This window comes from Pristiophorus japonicus, chromosome 18 (assembly GCF_044704955.1).
Source record: "Pristiophorus japonicus isolate sPriJap1 chromosome 18, sPriJap1.hap1, whole genome shotgun sequence".
NCBI lineage: Eukaryota > Metazoa > Chordata > Chondrichthyes > Pristiophoridae > Pristiophorus > Pristiophorus japonicus.
The window spans coordinates 54,762,255-54,789,433 of record NC_091994.1 but is presented as its reverse complement, the minus strand read 5'-3'; the positions used below and the strand labels follow the sequence as shown (position 1 = coordinate 54,789,433).

The following is a 27,179-nucleotide window of genomic DNA, read 5'->3' as shown; positions in this document are numbered from 1 at the left end:
TCCCACTCCCGATCTTGTCCTCGCCAATGGCTCCTTGTCCCCCGAATGCATTCAATTTAAAGATCTCAGCTTTAAATCCCCCCATGGCCCCGCTCCACCCTACATCTGCATCTCCTCTAGCCTATCCAGCAAAGGAAGACTGACTGTGACACCAGTCCAGCCAACTATTTTCTGAATTAACCTATTGCTTCAGAAACCTTTTCGGTACTTCGGACACCAGCACGTCAGCTATCACAGGCTCCACCTCCTACAAGATGACAGTGCTGGGTTCTCTGTCCATCAGACTAAATCCGGTTGCTAAACAGTAAAAAAGTGAAGCCTGTTTACATGTTAAGCCAATGCTTGTTGACTAGTGTGGTGCTAAAAAATCCCAAATGTGAACTACTTCTGTAATCTCATCGACATTTGGTGCATCCTTCAAACCAGAAACCAAACAGACTAACGCAGCCACAAACAAGATTTGCTTAGTTTAGCAACTGGGTTTTATGACTTACATAAACAGTGTAAATAGAAACAGCTGTTAACAAAGTTTAACATTTTGTTTTCTGACTTCATTTTTCCTCTTTTCTAGCCAATCCTTGCTGGGGTTGATTCCATGGGCGTGTGATACCCTTCAGCACTTTGCCATTAGTCCCGAGTGAGCTCTGACAGTGTCAGTGGGTTAATCAACCACCCAGGGAGGGAGGAATTTCACTGCCAAGCCTGACCCTGTCCTCACTAGATCTTCACTCACATAAACTTAGGTTACTGCACATGGTCTATTAAAATGCATGAGATGGTCACTTTTATACAATGCAAGCAGACTCTCAAAAGGTGTCTTCACTAAAGAGAATGGCACCAGAACAGCAGCATAAAGGACAATGGCTAGACCAGTGCCAGTTAGAGGAACAGACAGGCACTTGCTGCCGTCTGCATCAACGGCAAGATCACCTAACCAGTGATCATTTCAAAATAAAAAGAATCCTGATTGGTGTGTAAGCACAGGTACTACGTGCAACTTAATGGTAGCTAGAAGATGTTATTCATAAGGTTCCTCCCATTTCACACGTGCAGAGCCTGTGGGACTGTCAGTAGAGGAATCCTTTAACAGTCAAGTACTCCTGAAGAGCACCACTGCTTTGGTGGAATGGAACAGGAGAAAGAGGGCTGGCACATTATATTCTTCCCCATCAGAGCACTGTCTTGGCAAGATAATATTATTTATATTCGCTTGTTACTACTTAAAGGTGCTGCAAAGTCAGAGTGACAGCAGGCAAGTTGGTCCACGGTGCTTTGAGATCCCAATCCTGGTCACACATCACTGGGATCAGGGAAATGTGGGGAAGCGAGGAGGAGGAGCATCTATCGAGGACCACGAGGTGGGAAGGAGGGCAGAAAGGAATCACCCAGTGAAACAAGAACAAGGGTGAAAATATAGGTTTGTATCTATACATTCATAAATGTACTATATAATTAAAAATGTCATATCTATATAATTAAAAATGTACCTCTTAAATCTATATAATTAAAATATTTGTATCCAGCATGTGTCCAATATACTCCCTCAAATATTCTGCATTCAGTGGGATTTTATCAATTAAACATAAAAACCAGGAAATCCAGACACTAACAAGGAACCCCAGGCAATAAGTGTGGTTTATTTATTTATATCTGCAGTAATTATTTGGCCTTATTTAATCATAAGAACATAAGAAATAGGAGCAGGCCATTTGGCCCCTCGAGCCTGCTCCGCCATTCAATAAGATCACGGCTGATCTGATCTTGGCCTCAACTCCACTTCCCTGCAAGTTCCCCATAACCCTTGACTCCCTTATCATTCAAAAATCTGTCTATCGCCACCGTAAATATATTCAATGACCCAGCCACCACAGCTCTCTGGGATAGAGAATTCCAGATTCATGACCCTCAAGAGAATAAATTCCTCCTCATCTCCATTTTAAATGGGTGACCACTTATTTTGAAACATAGAAAATAGGGACAGGAGTAGGCCATTCGGCCCTTCAAGCCTGCACCACCATTCAATATGATCATGGCTGATCATGCAACTTCAGTACCCCATTCCTGCTTTTTCTCCATACCCCTTCATCTAACCCTAAGGGCCGTAAGGGCCACATCTAACTCCCTTTTGAATATATCTAACGAACTGGCCTCAACAACTTTCTGTAGTAGAGAATTCCTCAGGTTCATAATTCTGTGAGTAAAGAAGTTTCTCCTCATCTCGGTCCTAAATGGCTTACCCCTTATCCTGAGACTGTGACCCCTGGTTCTAGACTTCCCCAATATCGGGAACATTCTGCCTGCATCTAACCTGTCCAATCCTGTCAGAATTTTATATGTTTCTATGAAATCCCCTCTCATTCTTCTAAACTCCAGTGAATATAAGCCTTGCCGATCCAGTCTTTCTTCATATGCTAGTCCTGCCATCCCGGGAATCAGTCTGGTGAACCTTCGTTGCACTCCCTCAATAGTAAAAATGTCCTCTCTCAGATTAGGAGACCAAAACTGTGCACAATATTCAAGGTGTGGCCTCACCAAGGCCCTGTACAACTGCAGTAAGACCTCCTGCTATGAAGGCCAACATGCCATTTGCCTTCTTCACCGCCTGCTGTACCTGCATGCCAATTTTCAATGACTGATATACCATGACACCCAGGTCTCGTTGCACCTTCCCTTTTCCTAATCTGTCACCATTCAGATAATATTATGCCTTCCTGTTTTTGCCACCAAAGTGGATAACCTCACATTTACCTGCATCTGCCATGCATTTGCCCACTCACCTAACCTGTCCAAGTCACCCTGCAGCCTCTTAGCATCCTCCTCACAGCTCACACTGCCACCCAGCTTAGTGTCATCTGCAAACTTGGAGATATTACATTCAATTCCTTAGTCCAAATCATTAATGTATATTGTAAATAGCTGGGGTCCCAGAACTGAACCTTGCAGTACCCCACTAGTCACTGTCTGCCATTCTGAAAAGGACCCATTTATTCCTACTCTCTGCTTCCTGTCTGCCAACCAGTTCTCTATCCACATCAATACATTACCGCCAATAACATGTGCTTTAATTTTGCACACTAATCTCTTGTGTGGGACCTTGTCAAAAGCTTTTGAAAGTCCAAATAGACTGCATCCACTGGTTCTCCCTTGTCCATTCTACTAGTTAGATTCTCAAAAAATTCTAGAAGATTTGTCAAGCATGATTTCCCTTTCATAAATCCATGCTGACTTGGACCGATCCTGTCACTGCTTTCCAAATGCGCTGCTATTACATCTTTAATAATTGATTCCAATATTTTCCCCACGGATGTCAGGCTAACTGGTCTATAATTCCCAGTTTTCTCTCTCCCTCCTTTTTTAAAAAAGTGGGGTTACATTAGCTACCCTCCAATCCATAGGAATGGATCCAGAGTCTATAGAATGTTGGAAAATGACCACCAATGCATCCACTATTTCAAGGGCCACTTCCTTAAGTCCTCTGGGATGCAGACTATCAGGCCTCGGGGATTTATCGGCCTTTTATCCGATCAGTTTCCCTAACACAATTTCCTGACTAATAAGGATTTCCTTCAGTTCCTCCTTCTCGCGAGACCCTCGGTCCCCGAGTATTTCCGGAAGGTTATTTGTGTCTTCCTTCGCGAAGACAGAACCAAAGTATTTGTTCAATTGATCTGCCATTTCTTTGTTCCCCATTATAAATTCGCCTGATTCTGATTGAAAGGGACCTACATGTGTCTTCACTTATCTTTTTCTCTTTACATACCTATGAAAGCTTTTGCAGTCAGTTTTTATGTTCCCTGCAGGTTTACTCTCATACTCTTATTTTCAACCTCCTAATTAAGCCGTTTGTCCTCCTCTGCTGAATTCTAAATTTCTCCCAGTCCTCAGGTTTGCTGCTTTTTCTGGCCAATTTATATGCCTCTTCCTTGGTTTTAACATTATCCCTAATTTCCCTTGTTAGCCATGGTTGAACCACCTTCCTTGTTTTATTTTTACGCCAGACCAGGATGTACAATTGTTGAAGTTCATCCTTGTGATCTTTATACATCTGCCATTGCCTATCCACCGTCAACCCTTTAAGTATCATTCGCCAGTCTATCCTAACCAATTCACGTCTCATACCATCGAAGTTACCTTTCTTTAAGTTCAGGACCCTAGTCTCTAAGTTAACAGAGTCACTCTCCATCTTAATGAAGAATTCTACCATATTATGGTCACTCTTCCCCAAGGGGCCTTGCACAACACGATTGCTAATTAATCCTCTCTCATTACACAACACCCAGTCTAGGATGGCCAGCTCTCTAGTTGGTTCCTCGACATATTGGTCTAGAAAACCATCCCTTATACACGCCAGGAAATCCTCCTCCATCGTATTGCTACCAGTTTGGTTAGCCCAATCTACATGTAGATTAAAGTTACCCATGATAACTGCTGTACCTTTATTGCACTCATCCCTAATTTACTGTTTGATTCCATCCCAACCTCACTACTATTGTTTGGTGGTCTGTACACAACTCCCACTAGCGTTTTCTGTCCTTTGGTGTTCCGCAGCTCTACCCATACAGATTCCACATCATCCAAGCTAATGTCCTTCCTTACTATTGTGTTAATCTTCTCTTTAACCAGCAACGCTATCCCACCTCCTTTTCCCTTCTGTCTATCTTTCCTGAATATTGAATACCCCTGGATGTTGAGTTCCCAGCCTTGGTCACCCTGGAGCCAAGTCTCCGTAATCCCAATTACATCATATCCGTTAACAGCTATCGGTGCCCCCTAGTTCTAGATTCTCCCACGAGGGGAAACATCCTCTCTGCATCTACTCTGTCAAGCCCCCACAGAATCTTGTATGTTTCAATAAGTTCACCTCTCATTTTTCTAAACTCCAATGAGTATAGGCCCAACCTTTCTTCATACGACAACCCCTTCATCTCAGGAATCAACCTAGTGGACCTTCTCTGAACTGCCTCCAATACAAGTCAGATTCTCCCTAAATCGCGGTTCTATCGCTGCCACTCCCGCATTCCTGGCTCTTGCCAATTCCCCTGTAACAAGTCACTTGTGACCCGCCTGCTGGTTCATCGGCTCCACACTGCTGTCTGTTCGACACAGCTTGAGATATTACCCGAAGCTGAACCAGTTACCTGCTGCTGCTGGCCCCAGAGTGGCATAGCAGGGCGCTCAAACCATGGTGGCTTGGAAGAGGAGTGTTCGTGCTGCCCAGACCCCCGCTGTCCTCCTGAACTGGGCTCCCCTCCTCCACTCGGCACATTTTCAGGGAGGGGATGTGGTGGCTTGGTCTCATCTGTAACACATGCAGCAGGTTTTAAAAGTAGATTCCTTTCCGCAAACACAATCTGTCAGACTGCGCTCCAGGTTACGAAATAAAACACATGCAAGCTACTGGCAAGGGTCTAGGTATTCAACCACGTCTCGCCAACCATCTGTTCACAGGCTATGGGGCACTCCCTCCCTGTAAAAGCAGCAGCCTTTCACGTCACACCTTCTACACTGAAAGGTCAGCTGAGATCAGGGAGTGACCTCGCTCTATGGGATTCCATCAGGGAGCATGGGAGCCTTTTAGAACTTTTAAGTAGAACAACATGTGAAGGAAGTGTAACTTTTCACTAAAGGGTTAAAATGTCAAATGTGGACTCTCCAATTTGTTAAGTGCATTTTCTAAACTTTGTCATCATCATAAAAGGGAAAAAGCAGAATTTTGCCCTCACACTACTTGTGTCTGCGAGGAATGCAACTTTGCTCCATTTACTCTGTATCCCAGTACCAGACGAGGGACTGAATGGCAGCTCCATATCCGAATTCGGAGTACAGGTGCTTGCTAACTGAGGTGGGCTTGTCTCAGGCCTCTACTCATCCTGAAACGTCAAGTCTCCTCAGGGTTAAAGGGCAGCTGCCTAACGCAAGATTTCTCCAAACAGATACAGATTTTTACTTAGGAGGCACAAGGAAAGAAAAGAACGAGTATTTAAACTTGTTTTTTTTTTTGCATACAGTTCTCTAACCCATTCAATATAACAAAGTGTTAACAGTTCACTTCATGTCCAAACTCAATTTCATTTCTACCATTACTGCACCTGATGTCTCTGTTGGTGACAGAGCCGGCAGATCCTCTCTCTGGGGCAGTGCGATGTGTGGTGGCGGAGCCTCGGGTTCCAATAATGGTTGTGGCTGCGGCTGGGATTGGAGCTGGAGCTGTGGCTGAGGCTGGAGTTGCGGTTGAGGTTGGAGCTGTGGCTGAGGCTGGAGTTGAGGCTGAGGCTGGGGCTGGGGCTGGGGCTGGGGTTGGGGCTGGGGTTGGGGCTGGGGCTGGGGGGGCGGCTGCTGATGCTGATGCTTAGTGAGACTGTCCACAAACTCCTGGTGCTGGGCCTTCAGGGTCTGGATCTGTTGCTGGAACGCCATCTGAATGGGCTGGACCACGGCTGCAAACTCTGTGATGAGAGAGGCCTGCAGGAAGCACCACGAAGAAACACAAAATTAAAATCAGGAACATTAGCGGAGCAGATTAGACCAAAACAGAGAGAAGATGCTGGAAAGATAACGTATGCAGTCGATAATGAAGGTTAAGGGTCTCAAACAACATACTTTCATCACAAAGCTCTTGGATTTAATTTAATCTGTGAAAAACGAAGGATCATTTCCACTTCACAGATACACAGTAAAGGGTTTGTGTAAACTGCCCCTCTCCCTAAAACTGCCAACGGTTTTAGTCATCATCATCATAGGCAGTCTCTCGGAATCGAGGAAGACTTGTTTCCACTCCTGAAGTGAGTTCTTTGGTGGCTGAACAGTCCAATATGAGAGCCACAGACTCTGTCACAGGTGGGACAGATAGTCGTTGAGGGAAGGGGTGGGTGGGACTGGTTTGACGCATGCTCTTTCTGCAGCCTGCGCTTGGTTTCTGCATGCTCTCGGCGTTGAGACTCAAGGTGCTCAGCGCCCTGTCAGATGCACTTCCTCCACTTAGGGCGGGCCAGGGACTACCAGATGTCAGTGGGGATGTCGCACTTTATCAGGGAGGCTTTGAGGGTGTCCTTGTAGCATTTCCGCTGCCCACCTATGGCTCGTTTGCCGTGAAGGAGCTCAGAGTAGAGCACTTGCTTTGGGAGTCTCGTGTCTGGCATGCGAACTATGTGGCCTGGTCAGTGGAGCTGATCGTGTGTGGTCAGTGCTTCAATACTGGGGATGTTAGCCTGAATGAGGACACTGATGTTGGTACGCCTATCCTCCCAGGGAATTTGTAGGATCTTGCGGAGACATCGTTGGTGATATTTCTCCAGCAACTTGAGGTGTCTACTGTACATGGTCCATGTCTCTGAGCCATACAGGAGGGCAGGTATTACTACAGCCCTGTAGACCATGAGCTTGGTGGCAGTTTTGAGGGCCTGGTGTTCAAACACTCTTTTCCTCAGGCGGCCGAAGGCTGCACTGGCGCACTGGAGGCAGTGTTGGATCTCGTCGTCGATGTCTGCTCATGTTGATAGGAGGCTCCCGAGATATGAGAAGTGGTCCACGGTGTCTAGGGCCGCGCCGTGGATCTTGATGACTGGGGGGGCAGTGCTGTGCGGTGAGGACAGGCTGGTGGAGGACCTTTGTCTTACGGATTTTTAGCGTAAGGTTTCGTACGCCTCAGTAAATAAATACATCGACTATGTCCTGAAGTTCAGCCTCTGTATGTGCACAGACGCAGGCGTCGTCCGCGTACTGTAGCTCGACGACAGAGGTTGGGTTGTTCTTGGATCAGGCCTGGAGATGGCGAAGGTTGAACAGGTTCCCACTGGTTCTGTAGTTTAGTTCCACTCCAACGGGGAGCTTGCTGACTGTGAGGTGGAGCATGGCAGCGAGAAAGATTGAGAAGAGGATTTGGGCGATGATGCAGCCCTGTTTGACCCCGGTCCAGAAGTGGATTGGGCCTGTGGTGGATCCGTTGGTAAGGATCATGGCCTGCATGTTGTCTTGGAGCAGGCGGAGGATGGTGACGAACTTTTGGGGGCATCTGAAACGGAGGAGGACACTTCATAGACCGTCGTGGTTGACAGTGTCAAAGGCCTTTGTAAGGTCGAAGAAGGCCATGTATAAGGGCTGGCGCTGCTCCCTGCATTTTTCCTGTAGCTGCCGTGCTGCAAAAATCATATCTGTTGTGCCCCGTAGGGGACGAAATCCGCACTGTGACTCCGGGAGGAGCTCCTCGGCCACGGGAAGAAAACTATTGAGGAAGACTCTAGCGATGACTTTCCCAGTGGCTGATAGCAGGGAGATTTCTCTGTAGTTGCCGCAGTCGGACGTGTCCCCCTTTTTAAAGATGGTTTTAGTAAGGAGTTATGCACAGCGTCAGCCTTGGCTCAGTGGTAGCAATCTCACCTCTGAGCCAGAAGGTCGCAGGTTCAATCCCCACTGTGTGACTTGAGCACATAATCTAGGCTGGCACTTTAGTGCCATACTTGGGGAGTACTGCACTGTCTTTTGGAAGAGATGTTAAACCATCTAACTGTTCAGGTGGATGTAAAAGATCCCAGATCCCATGACACTACTTGAAGATGATCAGGGAGTTCTTCCGGTGACCTGACCAATATTTATCTCTCAACCAACATCACTAAAACAGATGATCTGGTCATTTATCCCATTTGCTGGGTGCTTGCTGGACAGAAATTGGCTGCTGCATTTGCCTACATTACAACAGTGACTGCATTTCAAAAGTACCACGTTGGCCGGAAACAATGTTTGGGATGTCCTGAGGTTACGAAAGGAGCAATATAATTGCAAATGCTTTCTTTCTGTCTAGAAATTTTTTATAAACATTCAATCTTACAGATCGTGCTTACATGATGCAGCACAGTGCCAAGTCCTAGAAGTTTTATTTACTGACCGTTTCGTTAAAAAAAATGTTTCAATGCTCATCACAGTCTCCAGTCTCAGCATCACGTATTCCCGAGCCAAGCCCAGTACGGCCAGTTGTAAAGTTAAGCTCTTTCTGGTGACCTCAGACCAGTGCCATCTACTGCATTGCTGTTAAATTTTCAATTCCTCACGCCAGTCATCATTGCAACCTCTCTGCCTTAGACTGCCAAATTTGGGTCTGTTTAATTCCACGGGCCAACATCCACTAGATGTGGAAACAAGACTATGCAAACCCGTCTGACGAAGGATCCTCGAAGGCAGCAGTGAAAGGAGATTTTCACCGCATTGGTCCCTGCTGACTTTTAGCACAAGTCACAGATGTGAAAGGACAGTGCACTAGCCTACCGCATCACCCACTCCCCAGTGCTGTGCTATGCAAGTTTTAATGAATGATAGGAATTACTGTCATAAACCCAATATGAGTGGGCCTCAAGACTAGAGGAGCCCGAATGAAATGTGCCTGATCTACAAGCTCTAATTTCCCCAGCCTGAATCTGCAACAAACACGAGGACGTCAACAGAGCCACCATTGAGCTTTCTGCATTCAGGATCACCACTCGATACTGCCTCCTGGCTGCAGGGTACCACAAATGCCGCAAGTTACTAACCTGGTACTGCCCAAGCCCGAGAGCAGGGCTCTGCAACTGTTGAATAATGGACTCGTCAAAATAACCGTTCTTCTCCCACAGTTGCAACAGCTGTGAAAAAATTAACAAACACAATGTTGTGTGTTAGGAGACGATGACAGTCAAAGACTGCACAATATTGTGCTTTGTGATATGGAATATACGTCAAGCTAGGCAACAACAAAAAAAATCAGTGAAGGATGTGTTATTAGAGGCTATGTCGCTCGCTGGTCTCTGTCCGTGTTGCGTACTCTATCCAGGTGGTGCCACCCCATCGCGTGGTGTTCGTGCCTGCCTGGCACTCAAGGTCAGTGTCATTACTTAACAGGTACAATGGCACAAGGCGTGCAATAACAGAAAATGCTGGAAATATACAGCAGGTTTGTCAGCATCACCAGGTGTTGACACTTTGGGTGTGCACCCTCCAGTGTTGCCTTTCACCCTCAGAGATGCCGACTGACCTGCTGTGTATTTCCAGCACTTTCCGATTTCATTTCAGATTTCCAACACTTTCAGCCTTTTCTATTAGCAAGGGAAGATCGGGACAGAATCACGTCACTTTGCCAGACTGACTGAACAATCCTGAATAGCATTTTATTGCTCCTCCTCCTTGTCCCGCTTTGCTCACTTTACACCATAGACCATCCACAGCCACGAGGACCGACAGGCCAATCGACTCCCCAGTCTCTGTTGCTTTGTGACTGACCGCCAGTGGGGCTGCAATAGCAGTGCCTGTCTTAGGAGCAGGAAGAGGCCATTCAGCCCCTCGAGCCTGTTCCGCCATTCAATGAGATCATGGCTGATCTGCGATCGAACTCCATATATATGCCTTTGGCCCATATCCCTCAATATCTTTGGTTAACAAAAAACTAAATCTCCAATTTAAAATTAATTGATCTAGTTTGCGGAAGAGTTCCAAACATCTACCGCCCTGTGTATGTAGAAGTGTTTCCTAATTTCACCCCTGAAAGGTCTGGCTCTAATTTTTAGACTATGCCCCCTAGTCCTAGACTCCCCAACCAGCGGGAATAGTTTCTCTCTATCTACCCTATCTGTTCCCCTTAATATCCTGAAAACTTCGATCAGATCACCCCATAACCACCTAAATTCAAGGGAATACAACCCTAACTTGTATAATCCCTCCTCGTAACTTAATCCTTGAATTCCAGGTATCAGTGCCCTTGTAATTCCTCCATCCTCTGTAGGGGGAAATGTTTGCTCTCTCCCAAGTGATATGGTTTAGATGGGTTACCCACTGTGTGAGTGAACCCATATCATACCACTCCATATAGTACGATCCATTGAAGGTACAATACGTCATATCAGCATGGCAACATAATGATGTGTTTTTTCCATTCTTTCCCCCCCGTATGCAATTTTTTTTTGTGGGTGTGAGAAGGAAGGGGTTAAGTTATGCCTAATATTCTGTCATTATTCTCCCCGTTTTTTCTGGCTACTCGGCCTTATTTTTTGCAGCTGGGAGGACAGGCGCGCAAGCCTGCTTCCAAACTATTCAATAACCCCTGGAACTGGCTGTTGGGGGAGGGAATGAGGGGAGGTAGGTACTGCTCAGGCATGACTACTCCATTTGATTTCTATCCCTCCCCCACCCCACCCAAACCCAATGGACACATCATAACCCCCGCTCTGTGCTTTCTCACTTAACTCCGCTCACTTCAGAAATGGAGTGAAGGGTTCAAGTCTGCAGATCAGGCATCAGAGAATTACATAAAAAGTACAACATGGAAATCAGCCCAACTACTCCGTATTGATGTTTATCCTCTACATGAGCAGTAGTCCTAATCCCATGTGCCTGCCCTGTTCCTAGATCCCATTATTCCCCTTTCTAACCCATTCTTAAATGGTGTCATGGTCTTCGCTTTAATCTCACATTCCTGTGTAAAAACCTCTCTCCTACTCTCGTTCCTACATTTAATTTTATATCCATGTCCATTCCTTCTGGACCCCTCAATCACTGGAAATGGATTCCATCAACACTGACCCATCCCTTCATAATTTTAAACAACTCTATCATATTCTCCACTATTTAACAAAAGTAAAATTAAACAGTTTCTCACATCTTTCTTCGTATTTGTATTTCCCTACACCAGGCAGTTCCCACTGAATCTGCGCTGCCCCCCTCTAAAGTCTCAACAGCCTTTCTATAGTGAAATCAAAATCACCATACAGTACCTCAACTTTCATCTAACAAGGGATTTATATAGATTTACTATTACATGTCTACTTTAACATTCCATACCTCTTGCCAGAAAACCAAGTATTGCATTAGCTTTTTTATGACCTTATCCACTTGAGGTGCTGATATTAAGGTCTTGCTATTAAAATTAATCTAGAGTCTAGCTTTGGGTCTCAGTGTAAATGGTACAAGACATATTATTGGCTCAGACAGTTTGTTTTCTACAGATGAGTTTTAAGGACATTATTAGAATAGCATAAAGATCCATTTGAACTGAACCATATCGAGAATTGATTCTTGCTGCGACTGGGTGCAAAACATACTCCATTCTCAGCAGTAACATGCTATACTTGTAATACAGCCAAGTTTGTTGGATGGGAATATAAGTTGTGAGGAGGATGCAAAGAAACTTCAAGGTGATATAGACAGGCGAAGTGAATGGGCAAGAACATGGCAAATAGAATATAATGAGGAGAAATGTGAACTTATCGACTTTGGTAGGAAAAATAGAAAAGCAGAGTATTTTTTTTTAAATGGTGAGAGATTGGGAAATGTTGGTGTTCAGAGGGACCTGGGTGTCCTTGTACACCAATCACTGAAAGTTAACATGCAGGTACAGCAAGCAATTAAGAAAGCAAATAGTATGTTAGCCTTTATAGCAAGATGATTTGAGTACAAGAGTAAAGACGTCTTACTGCAATTATATCGGGCCCTGGTGAGACCACACCTGGAGTATTGTGCACAGTTTTGGTCTCCTTACCCAAGGAAAGATATACTTGCCATTGAGGGAGTGCAACGAAGGTTCACCAGACTGATTTCTGGGATGGGGGGGGGGGCGGGGGGGTGGATTGTCCTATGAGGAGAGATTGAGTAGACTAGGCCTACATTCTCTCGAGTTTAGATGAATGAGAGGTGATCTCATTGAAACATACAAAATTCTTACAGGGCTTGAGAGGGTAGATGCTGGGAGGATGTTTCATCTGGCTGAGGAGTCTAGAACCAGGGGTCACAGTCTCAGGATAAAGGGGTCGGCCATTTAGGACTGAGATGAGGAGAAACTTCTTCACTCAGAGGGTGGTGAATCTTTGGATTTCTCTACCCCAGAGGGCTGTGGAGGCTCAGTCTTTGAGTGTATTCAAGACAGAGATCGATAGATTTTTGGATAATAAGGGAATCAAGGGATATGGGGATAGTGCAGGAAAGTGGAGTTGAGGTAGAAGATCAGCCACGATCTTATTGAATCTTATTGGAGCAGGCTCGAGGGGCCGAATGGCCTACTCCTGCTCCTAATTCTTATGTTCTTATACTTCAGCACCAAAAATACACACAGACCCAAAGTGTCTTACATAATAACCCTCTTCAGTTAAATCGTCAAGTTCTGCACTAGAAACTGCAAGCAATGAGTCAGTGGGCTGGGAATAGCATTCCTATCCCATTGGAACAGTACATTAGTGAGGTGGGGTGGGGAGAGAGAGGGGACGGAATAAAACATCTGGTACCAAGTTGCCCCTGCCTGGCATTTTTTTGTGTCCACAACACTGAAACAAAGGGTTGAAGTACTTGGACAATTGCACAGATATCTGCCTTCACCACGTATAGAATTGTCTAAGAACAAAATATCGTACAGCATGGAAATTTCTGTGTGTTTATTAATAATTTATATATTTTTTTAAAATCATAAGTAACGAGGATGTAGGAAGAATTACCCGTGCAATCTTCTGCTGTTTGTCCTCTTCTACCGCGAGGAAGCTGGTGCAGTAAATGGGAACCACAACCTTCTGTAGGGCTGCAAGCAGGTCACGGGCCTGTTTCCGCTGACTGCGGACACACAACACAGAGGAAAGGTGAGCAAGGGCTCCAGAATCAAGGAAACATCTCAAATATTTGCACTATTAGAATTCTCACACACACGCACACACAATGCCGATAGCTACAGAAGCGCTAGCACTATCATCACCAGGGAGCTTAAAACAAAGTGGAGAAGAAAGCCCATGTGTATGTGCAGTGTCCAAGCTGCCGCAGACTGTTTCATTCGCTGGGTGGTATGTACGGTCTGTGCATATTTGTAAAGTAGCAGAAGCTGCGTGCGGCAAGTAGCTCTGCTATCATCAGTAAAGTTGGAGCACAAGAACTTTACAACAAATACTCACCAGAACTAATTACTCGATAAAATTTATGCTTGTGGTAATGAGGTCATTATACTTTTTATATAAATAACACTCCTGTGTTGTGAGAATCTGTCTGACATCTGACTGCGTGTTCACCTGGTGTAATGCACTATACATAAGGCAGCTGTTATTTTTCCAAAACTGCTACATCTGTTTTGGGTTAGTCTCTTTAACTATCACGTCCATGTTTAATATTCAGAGCCACTCAAAGTGGGGTCACATCACACGATAGGAAGGGAAGGCAAGAGTTAATCTCAGAATATTACCAGCCCCCAATGAGTGGGTCTGAACAGTAAAACATGGCAGTGATAGCTAAAGAAAAACTCAAAACTGACATTGTAGATTAGGCAAAACAGCAGCGGCCTTATATATAGTGCATTACACCTAGGTTAACACAGTCTAACGTTTCCAATACACAGACTGACATCTGGGTGTTAAAGAGGTGATGCACACAAGTAACGTGAACAGTTTATCAACACTGAATGCCTATATTGCTAATAGCTTGACACAGACTTTAACCCCATTTTCCACCTTTCCCCCATCCCTGTACTAGGCACTATATTTACCTTGAGCACAGAGACCTTTTATAGATCTGTGCTTATACCATTTTCTGCTAGTGGTTATGAAGTGGTGCTGGAAGGTGGCTCCAGGGTGAGTTGCCCTGTCATTTTCCTCCCACTTCTTGCAGAAGAAAGCCTGATTCCCTGCTTGACGTCTGCTACAACGGCACAGCTGGAATTCGCAACTTATCATGTGTAGGGTGTACCCATGTAACTCCACTCCCTGACGCAGCATGTTGGAGATGTCACATGTTGCCTCGCCACAGCTCCATTACAGTGGAACCTTGAAGAACACTGTTATGTTACTGAGAATTGATGAGGGATTCTGTAGAACAGAGATAAATTAGGGTACCGCATTGGAATTTCTGCTTAAATCCAAATACAGTCTGGATTACCTCCCAGTCCTAACACAGTATTTCTGTCACCACACACACACGTCCAGCTTTGGATATCTTCTATAATGTGCTTAGGATTTGCTATCTTTGGTCTGGTTTTCTATCGATCTGACAATCGGACACTAACCAGTGATGCAGCACGTCATTTATCAGGTAGATTAGATGAAGGCGCAGTTCGAAATGGGCTCCTTCGGCTGTGATGCGGTTTCTCAGGTGGCCAGACATCAGCTCACAATGCTGGGGGGTTTTTGCATTGTTAAACATCCAGTTCTTACCAGCCTAGGGAAGAAAGGAGAAAATGACAGGGGATGATGGATAGCGTGGTCACTCCAGCTGTGAGCAGACAGGTAGCTTAAAGAGTAAGTATCATCCTCAGTATCTTTCATTTAAAAAACAATTATTGCCAAGATCCTTTTGCTTTTTCTGACCTTTTTATTGACTTTTTAAAAAACATTTGAACAGTGAATGTTACAGTCTCACTGGGAAGAGAATGATGGAGCTGAGCTACTCCACCAAGTTTTAATGTCAGATGTGCCCATTAAGCTGCGCTCAAGGTCCAGGGGTTTTCAACAGTGGCCTTTCACCGCCAGCTGCTCCATTTAACTACAGTCCAAGTGCACAAAATCTCTCTCTTGTTCAGGTGCTAAAAGAACAGGCGCCCTGTGTTCCAGACGACAGCAACATTAGAACTCTCAGACCATCCAAAGTTGATTCGAACAACCTCATTTAACCTTTACATTGGTGCGCGAGATACAGTATCACAGGTGGAAAGTGAGCTAAACATCGCACAGCTGGAGAGTACTTGGACCTGGACCATCTCCTCACAAGTGGGACAAGCACCAGTAAGTCACTGGCAAGGCAGGATTCAATGGAGCAACTGTGTGTTATGTCAAAACATCTAATGTTGTAACTAAGATTCTCATAAAGGACAATGTTTGTGCAGGACATTTGCATGCCATGTCCACCTATACTGTGAAAAATACCCAGCTATACAAATCGAGATGGCCTCCCAACTTGGGCTGTGTCTGGACAGAGCACTTTGAGCTATATAACACCAGGGTGAAATGCTGATGATTACAGCTGTCTCGTGATATTGGTGGGAGCAATTATGATACAAGCAGCACACTGATACAACATTAAAACATACTGGCTTAAGTAGAACTCTTCCTATGCCGTAGTGGTACCAGCCTATAAATCAATCAATAAGTAGGTCCAATGCCAACATCAAGTCACCCCGCACTTTCTGGATCCTACACTTTCTAAAATTAGACCAAATGAAGTTCACCACCACACATGAGCCCAGTCTCCTATTGTTTAGATTATCTTAGGGAGTTTGAACACTGCTGAAGTGGAACTGAATCACTCAAAGAAACAATTCATCACCGGTTATCTTTTGGTGATTTTTGCACTCTTTACAGTGAATGATATCAGTGTTATGGAGTGAAGCATCCCACTTCCTGTAACCTCCATTGCAATGTTTACTCCCCCACGGGAAGGGAGGGAGACAAGGAGAAAAATAGTCAAAATGCAACTTTTGTGATTGCTGCAATCCCACTTGCTCACTTAGCTCAAATTGGAGCGCAGTTAACACGGGCAGAAACTTCCCTCCAATATATTTGGCAAGTGACCATTCACTATGTGAAAGCCCAGACTGAGTGCACCTGGGGACGTGTGACCTCTGCCAACTACAATTGTGTCCACACTCAATGTCCATGTGCACAAGCACATTCCAGGCATCACTGGTTAGTGAAATGGAATTCCAGCCCCCACCACACCCCAATGACTAGGGTTCAAGAGACCAATTACAGTGACCCTACTGTTGCCCTTACTGATGTCAGCTAACCAAACACAAACCAGGGATCAAACCTTTGAGCTGTGTGCCTCAGTGCCACCATGAGCAATGATGAAAGTAGCACTACACTCCCTCCCTCGAACTGCATCACATAGATTGTTGATTTGAACGTTTTAATACAAGGTTTGGTAGCTAAAAATGAGGGATTCGGCAGAGTTGGAATTGTTTTCCCTTAAGACCCAGAGGTAACACCAATCTTGGCTTTATACTATGCCAGTGCGAAGACTACAAGTTCAGAAGATAATACGGCACCGTACCGAGATGGCATCTTTGGTGCAGGTGTCGATAATGGGCTGTAAGAGACTGTCAAACTCCGTCATGTCCAGCTGCGTTTCTGACAGGAGCTTCTGGATTTGCTGTTCCATTGCCAGGGCGATTGCTGCCGTTATCTGTTCCTGGAGGAACATAAGCAAGTTTCATTAGAGATGTAAAATACCGCCTGAAATCAAGTGAAGAGAAAAATGCAGAAATGCACGGTCGGTGTCGGCTCTGACTGGTTTTCTTCCCCTTTCAGATGACGATCTGCATTTCACCACCCTCTATTTTCCTTTTTCTCTACTACTCCGATTTTGTTTGCTGTCCTGCATCATATGCCATTCCCTGACAAAGGCAACCTACTCCCGACCCCGTACTGTCCTTTCAAACCGATCCAAAGGCTCGGATGATGCATAGGAACATAGGTCATTCAGCCCCTCGAACCTGTTCCGCCATTCAGTTAGATAATGCCTCAACTCCGTTTACCTCTTATTGATTTTGCCATATTTCTGTCCGATAACACTCCTGTTGAAAACCTTGGGACATTTGACCATGCTGAATGAGTTACATAAATGCAAGTTGTTGCGGTTATTGATCTAAATCCCCTGATAACAATCTATTGGTCTCAGTCTTGAAAATTTCAATTGACCCCCAGTATCCACAGCCTTTTTGGGGGGGAAAATTTCAGATTTCCATTGTATGAAAAAGTGCTTCCTGATTTCATTCCTGAACAGCCGAGCTTTAATTTTCAGATCGAGCCCTCTTGTTCTGGATTCTTCCATCAGAGAAAATAGTTTCTCTTTATCTATCCTATCAAATCGATTTATTATTTTCAACAGTCAATTAGATCACCCCTCATCCGGATCGTTTAAGAGACATGTATTCAGTGGGCGAACCAAAGTTGGAGATTCTAACTGGAACATTGTCAAATGTGTAAGTGGGTTCATAATATGCCGGGACAATGCAGCTAGTTCCACTTTTGTCAGAGCCTGGCCTGATTCAATGATTGCTGCCTGCTGTAGTTACTTACCTGTCTTTGCATGAGGAGATGCTGCTCCTGCTGCTGCAGATTCCACAGGCTCTGCTGAATCAGCTCCTCCAACTGCGGCTGGCCTGGAGCTGGAGGTGTGGGTGGCTGAGTTAGGGTCGGGGTGGGAGCAGGGACCGGGGCTGGCACGGCGATGGAGGCAGGGGTCGGAACTGGAGCTGGGATTGGGGCTGGCACAGGGGCTTGAACTGGAGCTTCAGTTTCCTGTCCCGACGGATTGCACAGCACTGCAAAAAGAAGAGAGAGAGAGGTGTTATGACACACCCCACCCTTCACATTATTCATCTTGAAAATGAACAATATTGTTTCCAACTCTCCCAATATCTCTGGTATCACTCACTTTGTATAGGACCTTTTCATCCCCCTTCTTTCCCAAAGACCATATTGGGATCCAGGTCCCTAGGCAGTGCCTCATGCACGCGGCTGTTCTCTAAGTGACTGGTGTGGAAGCCGAAGTTACAGCCGAGCTTGATCTTGTCCCCTCCTGACACCCACCCTAATGCGGCTTTTGCGGGGCCTGCAATCCCCAACAGGGACCCCGACTGATTTTTTTTCCTTCAACCAGTCCAATAATACACAAGTGATTGTCCTGTCACCTCTCCAGAGATTAACTTATTCAGAGCAGACAAAGAATTGAACAATTCACAAAAGCAGATTGGAGATCTTTTCTGGGTTGCATGACCCAGTACCACGCTACGCCACACCCAGTACGGCACATTGGGAATTTTGCTGTCCAACATATATTCCTTTCATTAGAAGCAGAAGCAATTTTGTTGCAGGAAATAATCAGCTTTCCACATTTATTCTACTTCTCAGGAACGTGCATTTCAATATCAGCAAGAACATTCTGTTCCATTACATACTACAAACATTTCATTGTATTCAATGGCATTTCTCAAATTCTGACTGACTTTTCATGCTGCCATTGCTGTAACATTCAGTTCTTCAGCTTATGATCTTAGCTGAAAGAATATCATGTTTTAGTTGGTCACAAAAATCGATGCATGGATATGAACAATATACCAAATTTTAGGGGCACACACCCCCCCCTGCAAGAACATTTTCATACACACAAGCCAGCCGTGGCTTTGTGGTACCACTCTTCCCTCTGAGTAAGGAGGTTGCGGGTTCAAGTCCCACTCCAGATATTTGAGCGCATAATCCAGGCTGACACTCCAGTGCATTACTGAGGGAATGTTGCACTGTCAGAGGGGCCGGCTTTTGGATGAGACTTTAACCTGAGAGGGCAGACAGGGTCTCTGTTTAACGTAAAAGATCCCATGGCACTATTTTGAAGAGCAGGGGAGTTCTCCCCGGAGTCCTGGCCAATTTTTTATCCCTCAACCAAAATCACTAACAGATTATATGGTCGCTACCACAATGCTGATTGTGGATCCTTGCTGTGTACAAATTGGCTGAAATATGTCTTTAACCTTCACCTTTATATTTATGGATTCTGTCCTGCTGCAGTGACATGGTAATGGTTAGTCTGAGTGAGCTGACCAAGAGTTTCTTATATTTCCCACAGAAACCTCAAACCACGTTTTAATGCAGCTTTAAAGATACATTCTAGCATCTTGACGATGGCATGATTGGCTGCATACTTGTTCATACTGTGCCCAGATCTTGTATATAACACACACACACACACACACACACACACACCCCTGCACCCACACAAACAAAAACACCACACTCACTCACCCTCACACACAAATATGAATGCCAATTTTTGGCCTAACTGAAGCTTCAATGTAAAGAAAGAGCAGAAATCTTGGCAAAAATGACTGAAAAAAGCTCGAATTTGAATGGTGAAAAGAAGTGTAGCTCAGTGTGTGGTCAGCTTTAAACTTCCTTCACTCTCTGGCAGGCTGAGAGATGCAGAGAACCAATAATTCTAAACGTACCGCTGATTGAAATTCAGGTGTCTGTGTGGGGTAAGGTTACGCTGGAGGGTGGAAATCTGGGGATTTGTCATGCAACAAATGACTTGCCGAACTGATCACTGAATCTGTCCAAAATCCAAATATAAGAATATAAGAACATAAGAAATAGGAGCAGGAGTAGGCCATTTGGCTGCTCGAACCACTCATGGCTGATCTGATCATGGAATCAGCTCCACTTCCCTGCCCGCTCCCCATAATCCTTTATCCCCTTATCCCTCAAAAATCTGTCGATCTCTGCCTTAAATATATTCAATGACCCAGCCTCCACAGCTCTCTGGGGCAGAAAATTCCATAGATTTACAACCCTCAGGAGAAATTTCTCCTCATCTCAGATTTAAATGGGTGGCCCCTTATTCTGTGACTATGTCCCCTAGTTTTAGTTTCCCCTATGAGTGGAAATATCCTCTCTGCATCCATCTTGTCGAGCCCCCTCATTATCTTATGTTTCAATAAGATCACGTCTCATTCTTCTGAACTCCAATGTGTACAGGCCCAACCTATCCTCATAAGTCAACCCCCTCATCTCCGGAATCAACCGAGTGAACCATCTCTGACCAGCCTCCAATTCAAGTATACCCTTCCTTAAATATGGAGACCAAAACTGTGAGCTCACTGTGCTTCTCATTCACTACTTTTGCAAACTGCCTCAAACACACACAGACATGCCTTGTCATTCAACATTACCAAAGAATTAATATGGGCACTGTGTTAAAACAGTATATATATATATATGTGTGCTTTCTATGAACAAAAGGCAAACAATTTGAACTTACCACTTTGATGTAGCACCAATTGAATCCTGTCTATGAAGATAGATCTTTACAAAGCCCAGCAACTTTAAATTATTGATGAGATTAGTCTCTCTGAGGCCCAGTAATACAGTTTGTGGTTTGGCTAGACGCCCGAGTTAAAGGCATTCATCGAGGAATCAGGAAAGGTACTGTATTACTTGATCGGCACCCCATCAACTGGTTTAAACATCCACTCCTTCCACCATCGGCATACCATGGCTGCAGTGTACACTATCCATAGGATGCACTGCAGCAGCGCTCCAAGGCTTCTTCGGCAGCACCTCCCAAACCTCCATCACTTAGAAGGAAAAGAGCAGCAGGTGCATAGGAACACTATCACCTCCAGGTTCCCCTCCAAGTCACACACCATCCTGACTTGAACATATATCGCTCTTCCTTCATTATCGCTGGGCCAAAATCCTGGAACTCCCAACCCAGCAGCATTGTGGGATCACCTTCACCACAAGGGCTGCAGCGGTTCAACGCGGTGGCTCACCACCACCTTCTCAAGGGGCAATTAGAGATGGGCAATAAATGCCGGCCTTGCCAGCAACACCCATATCCCAATAATGAATTTTTAAAATTGCCAAACAGATCTTCCATGGGGGAGGGAAGTCTCTAGTAGGAAGATTGTTTGATTTAAGGTATGGTGTCCGCTGATTTGAAATGTTGACCACTTCTAACTATTCCTTGCGACACTTTACTACGTTTAAGGGGCTATATAAATACAAGTTGTTGTTATTTCTGTTCTTCTACCCGATGAATCTTGAGTCATCCACAAGGTCATTCCCAAAATCAGCTTCACTGAGGAGATGCATCTAATTGGTAAAACTTTATAAAGCATTGGTAGATTCTGCATTAGGGTGCAGTAGATCAGATATATTTCCTAGACAGTATAAGTTTAATCAATCCCGCCGTGCAAGGTAGAAGCTTCGCTAACAATCATGCTAATTAGAATATCTCAGCTTAACACCATCATTAATCGAAAACTAATTAGTTTAGCTCGGAACTTTTCCAGGTTCCATATTATTTCACAATGTGTTGTTGGGTATTAGCTGTCACACGTACCTTGGCACAATACGCAGAACACCTTGCTCCCACAGATTGTACTACACTGCAGGTGGAAAGTACTGATAGCAAGTTAGCAATGTCCAGCTTCCCTTCCGTCACCCTCTCCTCAGCCAGGATTTTGTTTTGCTTGCTTTGTGCTGGGACCCCTATTCTACAATTCATAGGAAAGATAGGAACAGGAGTAGGCCATTCAGCCCCTCAGACCTGCTCCACCATTTAGTTAAATCGTGGCTGATCGGCATCTCAACTCCAATTACCCACCTTTGCTTCATGATCCTGGATACCCTTACCCAACCAAACGCTATTGAAATCCCTTGTGAATATTTCAAATGATCCAGCATGCACGACCTTTTGGCAAGAGTTGCAGATTTAACTACCCTTTGCATGAAAAAGTGCTTCCTGATTTCATTCCTAAATCGCCTAGCTCTAATTTTATTATGCCTCCTTGTTCTGGTTTCCCCCACCAGAGGAAATAGTTTCCATCTATCTGTTGTGCTCAAACTCCAACTTCCTATCCTTCTCGAAACCCTGCTCCCAATTACTCCTATTCTCAGCAATTGCCACTGACTCCAATTCCCCAATACATTCAATTCTAACTCTAGTCCTCTTTTATAAATTGCTCCGAGACGTTCCCAGCTTAATTCTGCAATTTCCTGCCTGTGTACACACCCATTCTACTGACTCGCTTTCCCCCATCATGGGTACCTGAGCATTTAGCCACCTTAAAGAAAAGTGACAAGGATGATGCAGATATTTGGGTATGAAGGAAGACTCGAGAGTTCAGCTCATTTTCACTGGAGGAGGGGGGGGGTGGGGGGTGGGGGAGTCTAATCTGGATTTTAAAAGCAGAGACACAGATAATGTAGACCCAAGTAGGACCATTAACTTGAACTGGCAACACTGAACCAGAGGACACAAGTACCAATAATCAGCTACATGCAGGACAAGAGCTACAAGAATTCCCCAGCTCCTGAATAATTGTGGAACAGACTCCCAACAAAGAGAGCTAATACTGTGTCATTTACATTCTTTAAGGAGCAGCTCACGTGGAACTGAATGAATATTATGTTCATAATTATAACCGGGAGGCAATCAAAGATTCCACGGAATACTTCTACTTAAATTAATATATGTGGACATTTAAAAGGGAAAATGTTAACAACTGGTACAGAAATACATGCTGACAGTCAGCGTTTTGGAGACTCCAACACACAGTGTAGATTGGTCCCTTGCCCTCAGCACTGCAACTACCAGAGTCCTGCTGCTAATGGAAGCAATTCTTACTGCCACTTACTACCGGCAAGAATTCTGATTTAATGCCCTCAGTCATCCTCATAGGCAGTCCCTCAAAAGACTGGCTTCCACTCTAAAAGTGAGTTCTTAGATGACTGAACAGTCCAATACGGGAACCACAGTCTGTGTCACAGGTGGGACAGACAGTCGCTGAAGGAAAGGGTGGTTTTCCGCACGCTCCTTCTGCTGCCTGCCTATCAGTATTCAGCAGCTAGAACCATTTCCATTAGTGCCAGGATTTGGGTAGGTCAGGTGCTCAGAGAGGGTGGATAGCAACAAAGGGGAGAGGTAAGGGAGTGGATAACAATGAAGGAAAGGGGAAGCGGGTAGAAGCTGGGAACAGAGCTTTTCGGGTGGAAGAAGTAAGAAACTGGGAAAAGTGCAATGGGATGGACAGGAAGGAGAGTTCCCGTGTTAATGGGGTCAATGCTAATGAGGAGGAGGGAACGGAAAAAAGTGCCAGCATGACTTGGACAGGGTGTTGAGAAGAGGGAAGAGTGTCAGCTTGAAGAGAGGGAGAGGACTGACAGTTCGACCCGAGAAGGTTGGAGGAACAGCGAGTGTCCCTGTTAAGGAGAGTTGGATGGGGTAGTGTCTCTGTGAACGTGGCCTGGAGGGAGTAGAGTGCATGTGAACTGGAGCAGTGGGGGCAGGGGCGGTGGGGGAAGATGAGGAAATGTAACTGTTCAGATAAGTTTTGGAATAAGTTTTGGGGAAGTGTGGGTCGGGTTACTTAAAAAGCCAAATATTACTTTGTTTAAAAAGATTAAAAATCTATCAATTATGAAGTACAAGTGTGTTTAAAATAACCAGAATTAATTATTTTAATGTAAAAACTAAAATATTTATGGGAACATGCCCCACGATCCTTCTCAGAAATGATCCACCAATGTTGTGCCTTCAATGTTTAGAATTTCCCCTTCAGGTTTCATGTGCAAATGTTGCTTCTTTAAAAAGAGTGCTGTGTATACCTATAGCGTCAATTACTATCCCCTGTGTAACTGCATTGTTCTTACAGGTCAGGGGCCTATAACCAGGGCCATTTTTGAACAGTCAGAAATCTGAGCGTTGTGCCAGGTTTGTTGATGCGGTTGGTCAGCCTTTGATATTTCCTAGGGTGGTGTGCATACGCACAGTATTCTCTCAGCATCTTTACAACAATCCAAGATTTCCTCTGCAGTTACGTCCAACAGTGCTATGAGGTCCTGTGTCTCTAATGAAGGTTAAAGTGACAGATCCTTTGACATATGAATAAGTCCTTTTTGCGTGTACTAGCCTAAATGTTGATGTCTGTAATATTAGCGTGCAAACACAATGCGCCTGGATAACATTTATCTCAATAGCGCTATTGATTCAGGTTAGTGCCTCTTTTAGATGAGTAATTTGAGACATGACGTGTGGTGAATGCAGCATGTTTGGGGGGGAACAGGCAACTTTGGACCTATGGTATCCAAAGCTCTCCACCACTGGGAGGGGTTTCCTCACCTCGTGTCTGGGTCTGTTGCCGACTCATTGATTGTCACAATTAATGCAGCAATTAATCAACAACTCTATTATCACTGTATCATGTATAGGATCATAGAAACATAGAAAATAGGTGCAGGAGTAGGCCATTCAGCTCTTCGAGCCTGCACCGCCATTCAATACGATCATGGCTGATCATGCAACTTCAGTACCCCATTCCTGCTTTCTCTCCATACCCCTTCATCCCTTTAGCTGTAAGGGCCACATCTAACTCCCTTTTGAATATATCTAATGAACTGGCCTCAACATTTTTCTGTAGTAGAGAATCCCACAGGTTCACAATTCTCTGAGTGAAGAAGTTTCTCCTCATCTCGGTTCTAAATGGCTTAGCCCTTATCCTTAGACTGTGACCCCTGGTTCTGGACTTCCCCAACATCAGGAACATTCTTCCTACATCTAACCTGTCCAATCCCGTCAGAATTTTATATGTTTCTAAGAGATCCCCTCTCATTCTTCTAAATTCCAGTGAACATAATAAGCCTAGTTGATCCAGTCCTTCTTCATAGGTCAATCCTGCCATCCCAGGAATCAGTCTGGTGAACCTTCGCTGAACTCCTTCAATAGCAAGAATGTCCTTCCTCAGATTAGGAGACCAAAACTGTACACAATATTCCAGGTGAGGCCTCACCAAGGCCCTGTACAACTGCAGTTAGACCTCCCTGCTCCTATACTCAAATCCTTTCGCTATGAAGGCCAACATGCCATTTGCCGCCTTCACCGCCTGCTGTACCTGCATGCCAACTTTCAATGACTGACGTACCATGACACCCAGGTCTCGTTGCACCTCCCCTTTTCCTAATCTGTCATCATTCAGATAATATTCTGCCTCCCTGTTTTTGCCATCTTGGTTAGGATGGTAAAAGGTGAACCAGATGGACCTTGGGTTTTTTGTTTAGCAATTCCCATGTTCTTCTATTAGAATAATGGACCGAGGAATGTCACCAAAACACCTCAAGCATTTGGATACCAGTACCACAAAATAATTTCTAGGTTTTACTCTTGCTTGCCAGCTGAGTGGAAGAATCGGCACCTGACTTGTGTGAGATTCACTCTCAACTGAAGAGTTTCAAGGTTGCTCCATGATGTACCACTTGCTGCATTGGCTCCCTCTATTAGGTAGTGAATTTCTTGAATATGTTGAGGGTAGTTTTCGGCAACAATATGTCCAAAAACTAATAAGGAGGCAGGCCATATTAGATTTAATACTGTGTAATGAGTCAGATTTAGTTAACAGCATAACAGTGCTGTTAATTTATTCAATAGCAATCGTAATATGATCGAGTGCAACGTAGTGTTTAAAAGGGTGAAACGTGAAACAGCTAAGATTCTAGATTTAGGTAAGGCCGACTTCAATGTGATGAGATTGAGACTGTCCACAGAAAATTGGGCAAATCTGTTAATGGGTAAATTGACAGAAGATCAGTCTATAATTAAGTATAAAATGACTGAACACCATGAAAATTTTCAGCTAATCAGAAAGAGATAGCATGGATTTGTAACGGGTAGATCATGCCTGATGAATCTGACTGAATTTTTTGAAGAGGTGACTAAACAGGGGAATGTCTATGGATGTTATTTATATGGACCTCCAGAAGGCATTTGATATAGTCCCACATAAGAGACTGTTGGCTAAAGCTGAAGCTCTTGGAATTGAAGGCAAATTATTGACCTGGTTAGAAAATTGGCTGAGCGGCAAGAGACAGAGAGTAGGGATAATGGGCGGGTACTCGAATTGTCAGGATGTGACTAATGGTGTCCTGCAGGGATCTGTGTTGGGGCCTCAACTATTCACTGTATTTATTAATGACTTAACATGATGGGATAAAAAGCTACATATCCAAGTTTGCAGATGAGACAAAGATAGGCGGCACTGTAGCAGTTTAAATGGAAGCATAAAATTACGAAGATATCAATAGATTAAGCGAATGGGCTAAACTGTGGCAAATAGTTTTCAATGTAAGCAAATGGGAGGTCATCCACTTTGGACCGAAAAAGAATAGAACAGAGTTCTTTCTAAATGGTGAAAAGCTAAAAACAGTGGGAGGTCCAAAAAAAAACTTGTAGTTCCATGTACACAGATCATAAAAATGGCATGGACAGGTACAGAAAATAATCAAAAAAGCTAATGGAATGCTGGTATATATATCCATACATACACACACACACACACACACACTCACACACACTAAAATAAATGGGGTAGAAGTTATGTTACAGCTATACAAAGCCCTGGTTAGACCACACCTGGAGTACTGTGATCAGTTCTGGGTACCACACCTTAGGAAGGATATTCTGGCCTTGGAGGGAATGCAGAATAGGTTTATAAGAATGATACCTGGACTCCAAGGATTAAATTACAAGGCAATCGCAACCGAGACTCCAGGATGGTATGTTGTCTCCCTGGTGCAAGGGTCAAGGATATCTCCGAGCGAGTGCAGGACATTCTAAAAAAGGAGGGAGAACAGCCAGTTGTCGTGGTGCACATTGGTACCAACGACATAGGTAAAAAAAGGGATGAGGTCCTACGAGACGAATTTAAG

General features: G+C 44.6%; 1 protein-coding gene across 3 annotated transcripts in view; it reads right to left on the bottom strand.

The window, feature by feature from the left end:
* The window catches only part of cherp (calcium homeostasis endoplasmic reticulum protein), an 84,430-nt gene that overhangs the window by 42,550 nt on the left and 14,701 nt on the right, over positions 1-27,179 (bottom strand). For all 3 annotated transcript variants that reach the window (XM_070860064.1, XM_070860065.1, XM_070860067.1), the window contains exons 3-9: positions 17,997-18,241; positions 16,969-17,106; positions 14,987-15,138; positions 13,443-13,554; positions 9,522-9,611; positions 6,090-6,462; positions 5,139-5,299 (exon numbers count right to left, since the gene is read on the bottom strand). In XM_070860064.1, coding sequence (XP_070716165.1) covers positions 5,139-5,299; positions 6,090-6,462; positions 9,522-9,611; positions 13,443-13,554; positions 14,987-15,138; positions 16,969-17,106; positions 17,997-18,241 — 1,271 coding nt within the window. The remainder of the gene's footprint in view (positions 1-5,138; positions 5,300-6,089; positions 6,463-9,521; positions 9,612-13,442; positions 13,555-14,986; positions 15,139-16,968; positions 17,107-17,996; positions 18,242-27,179) is intronic.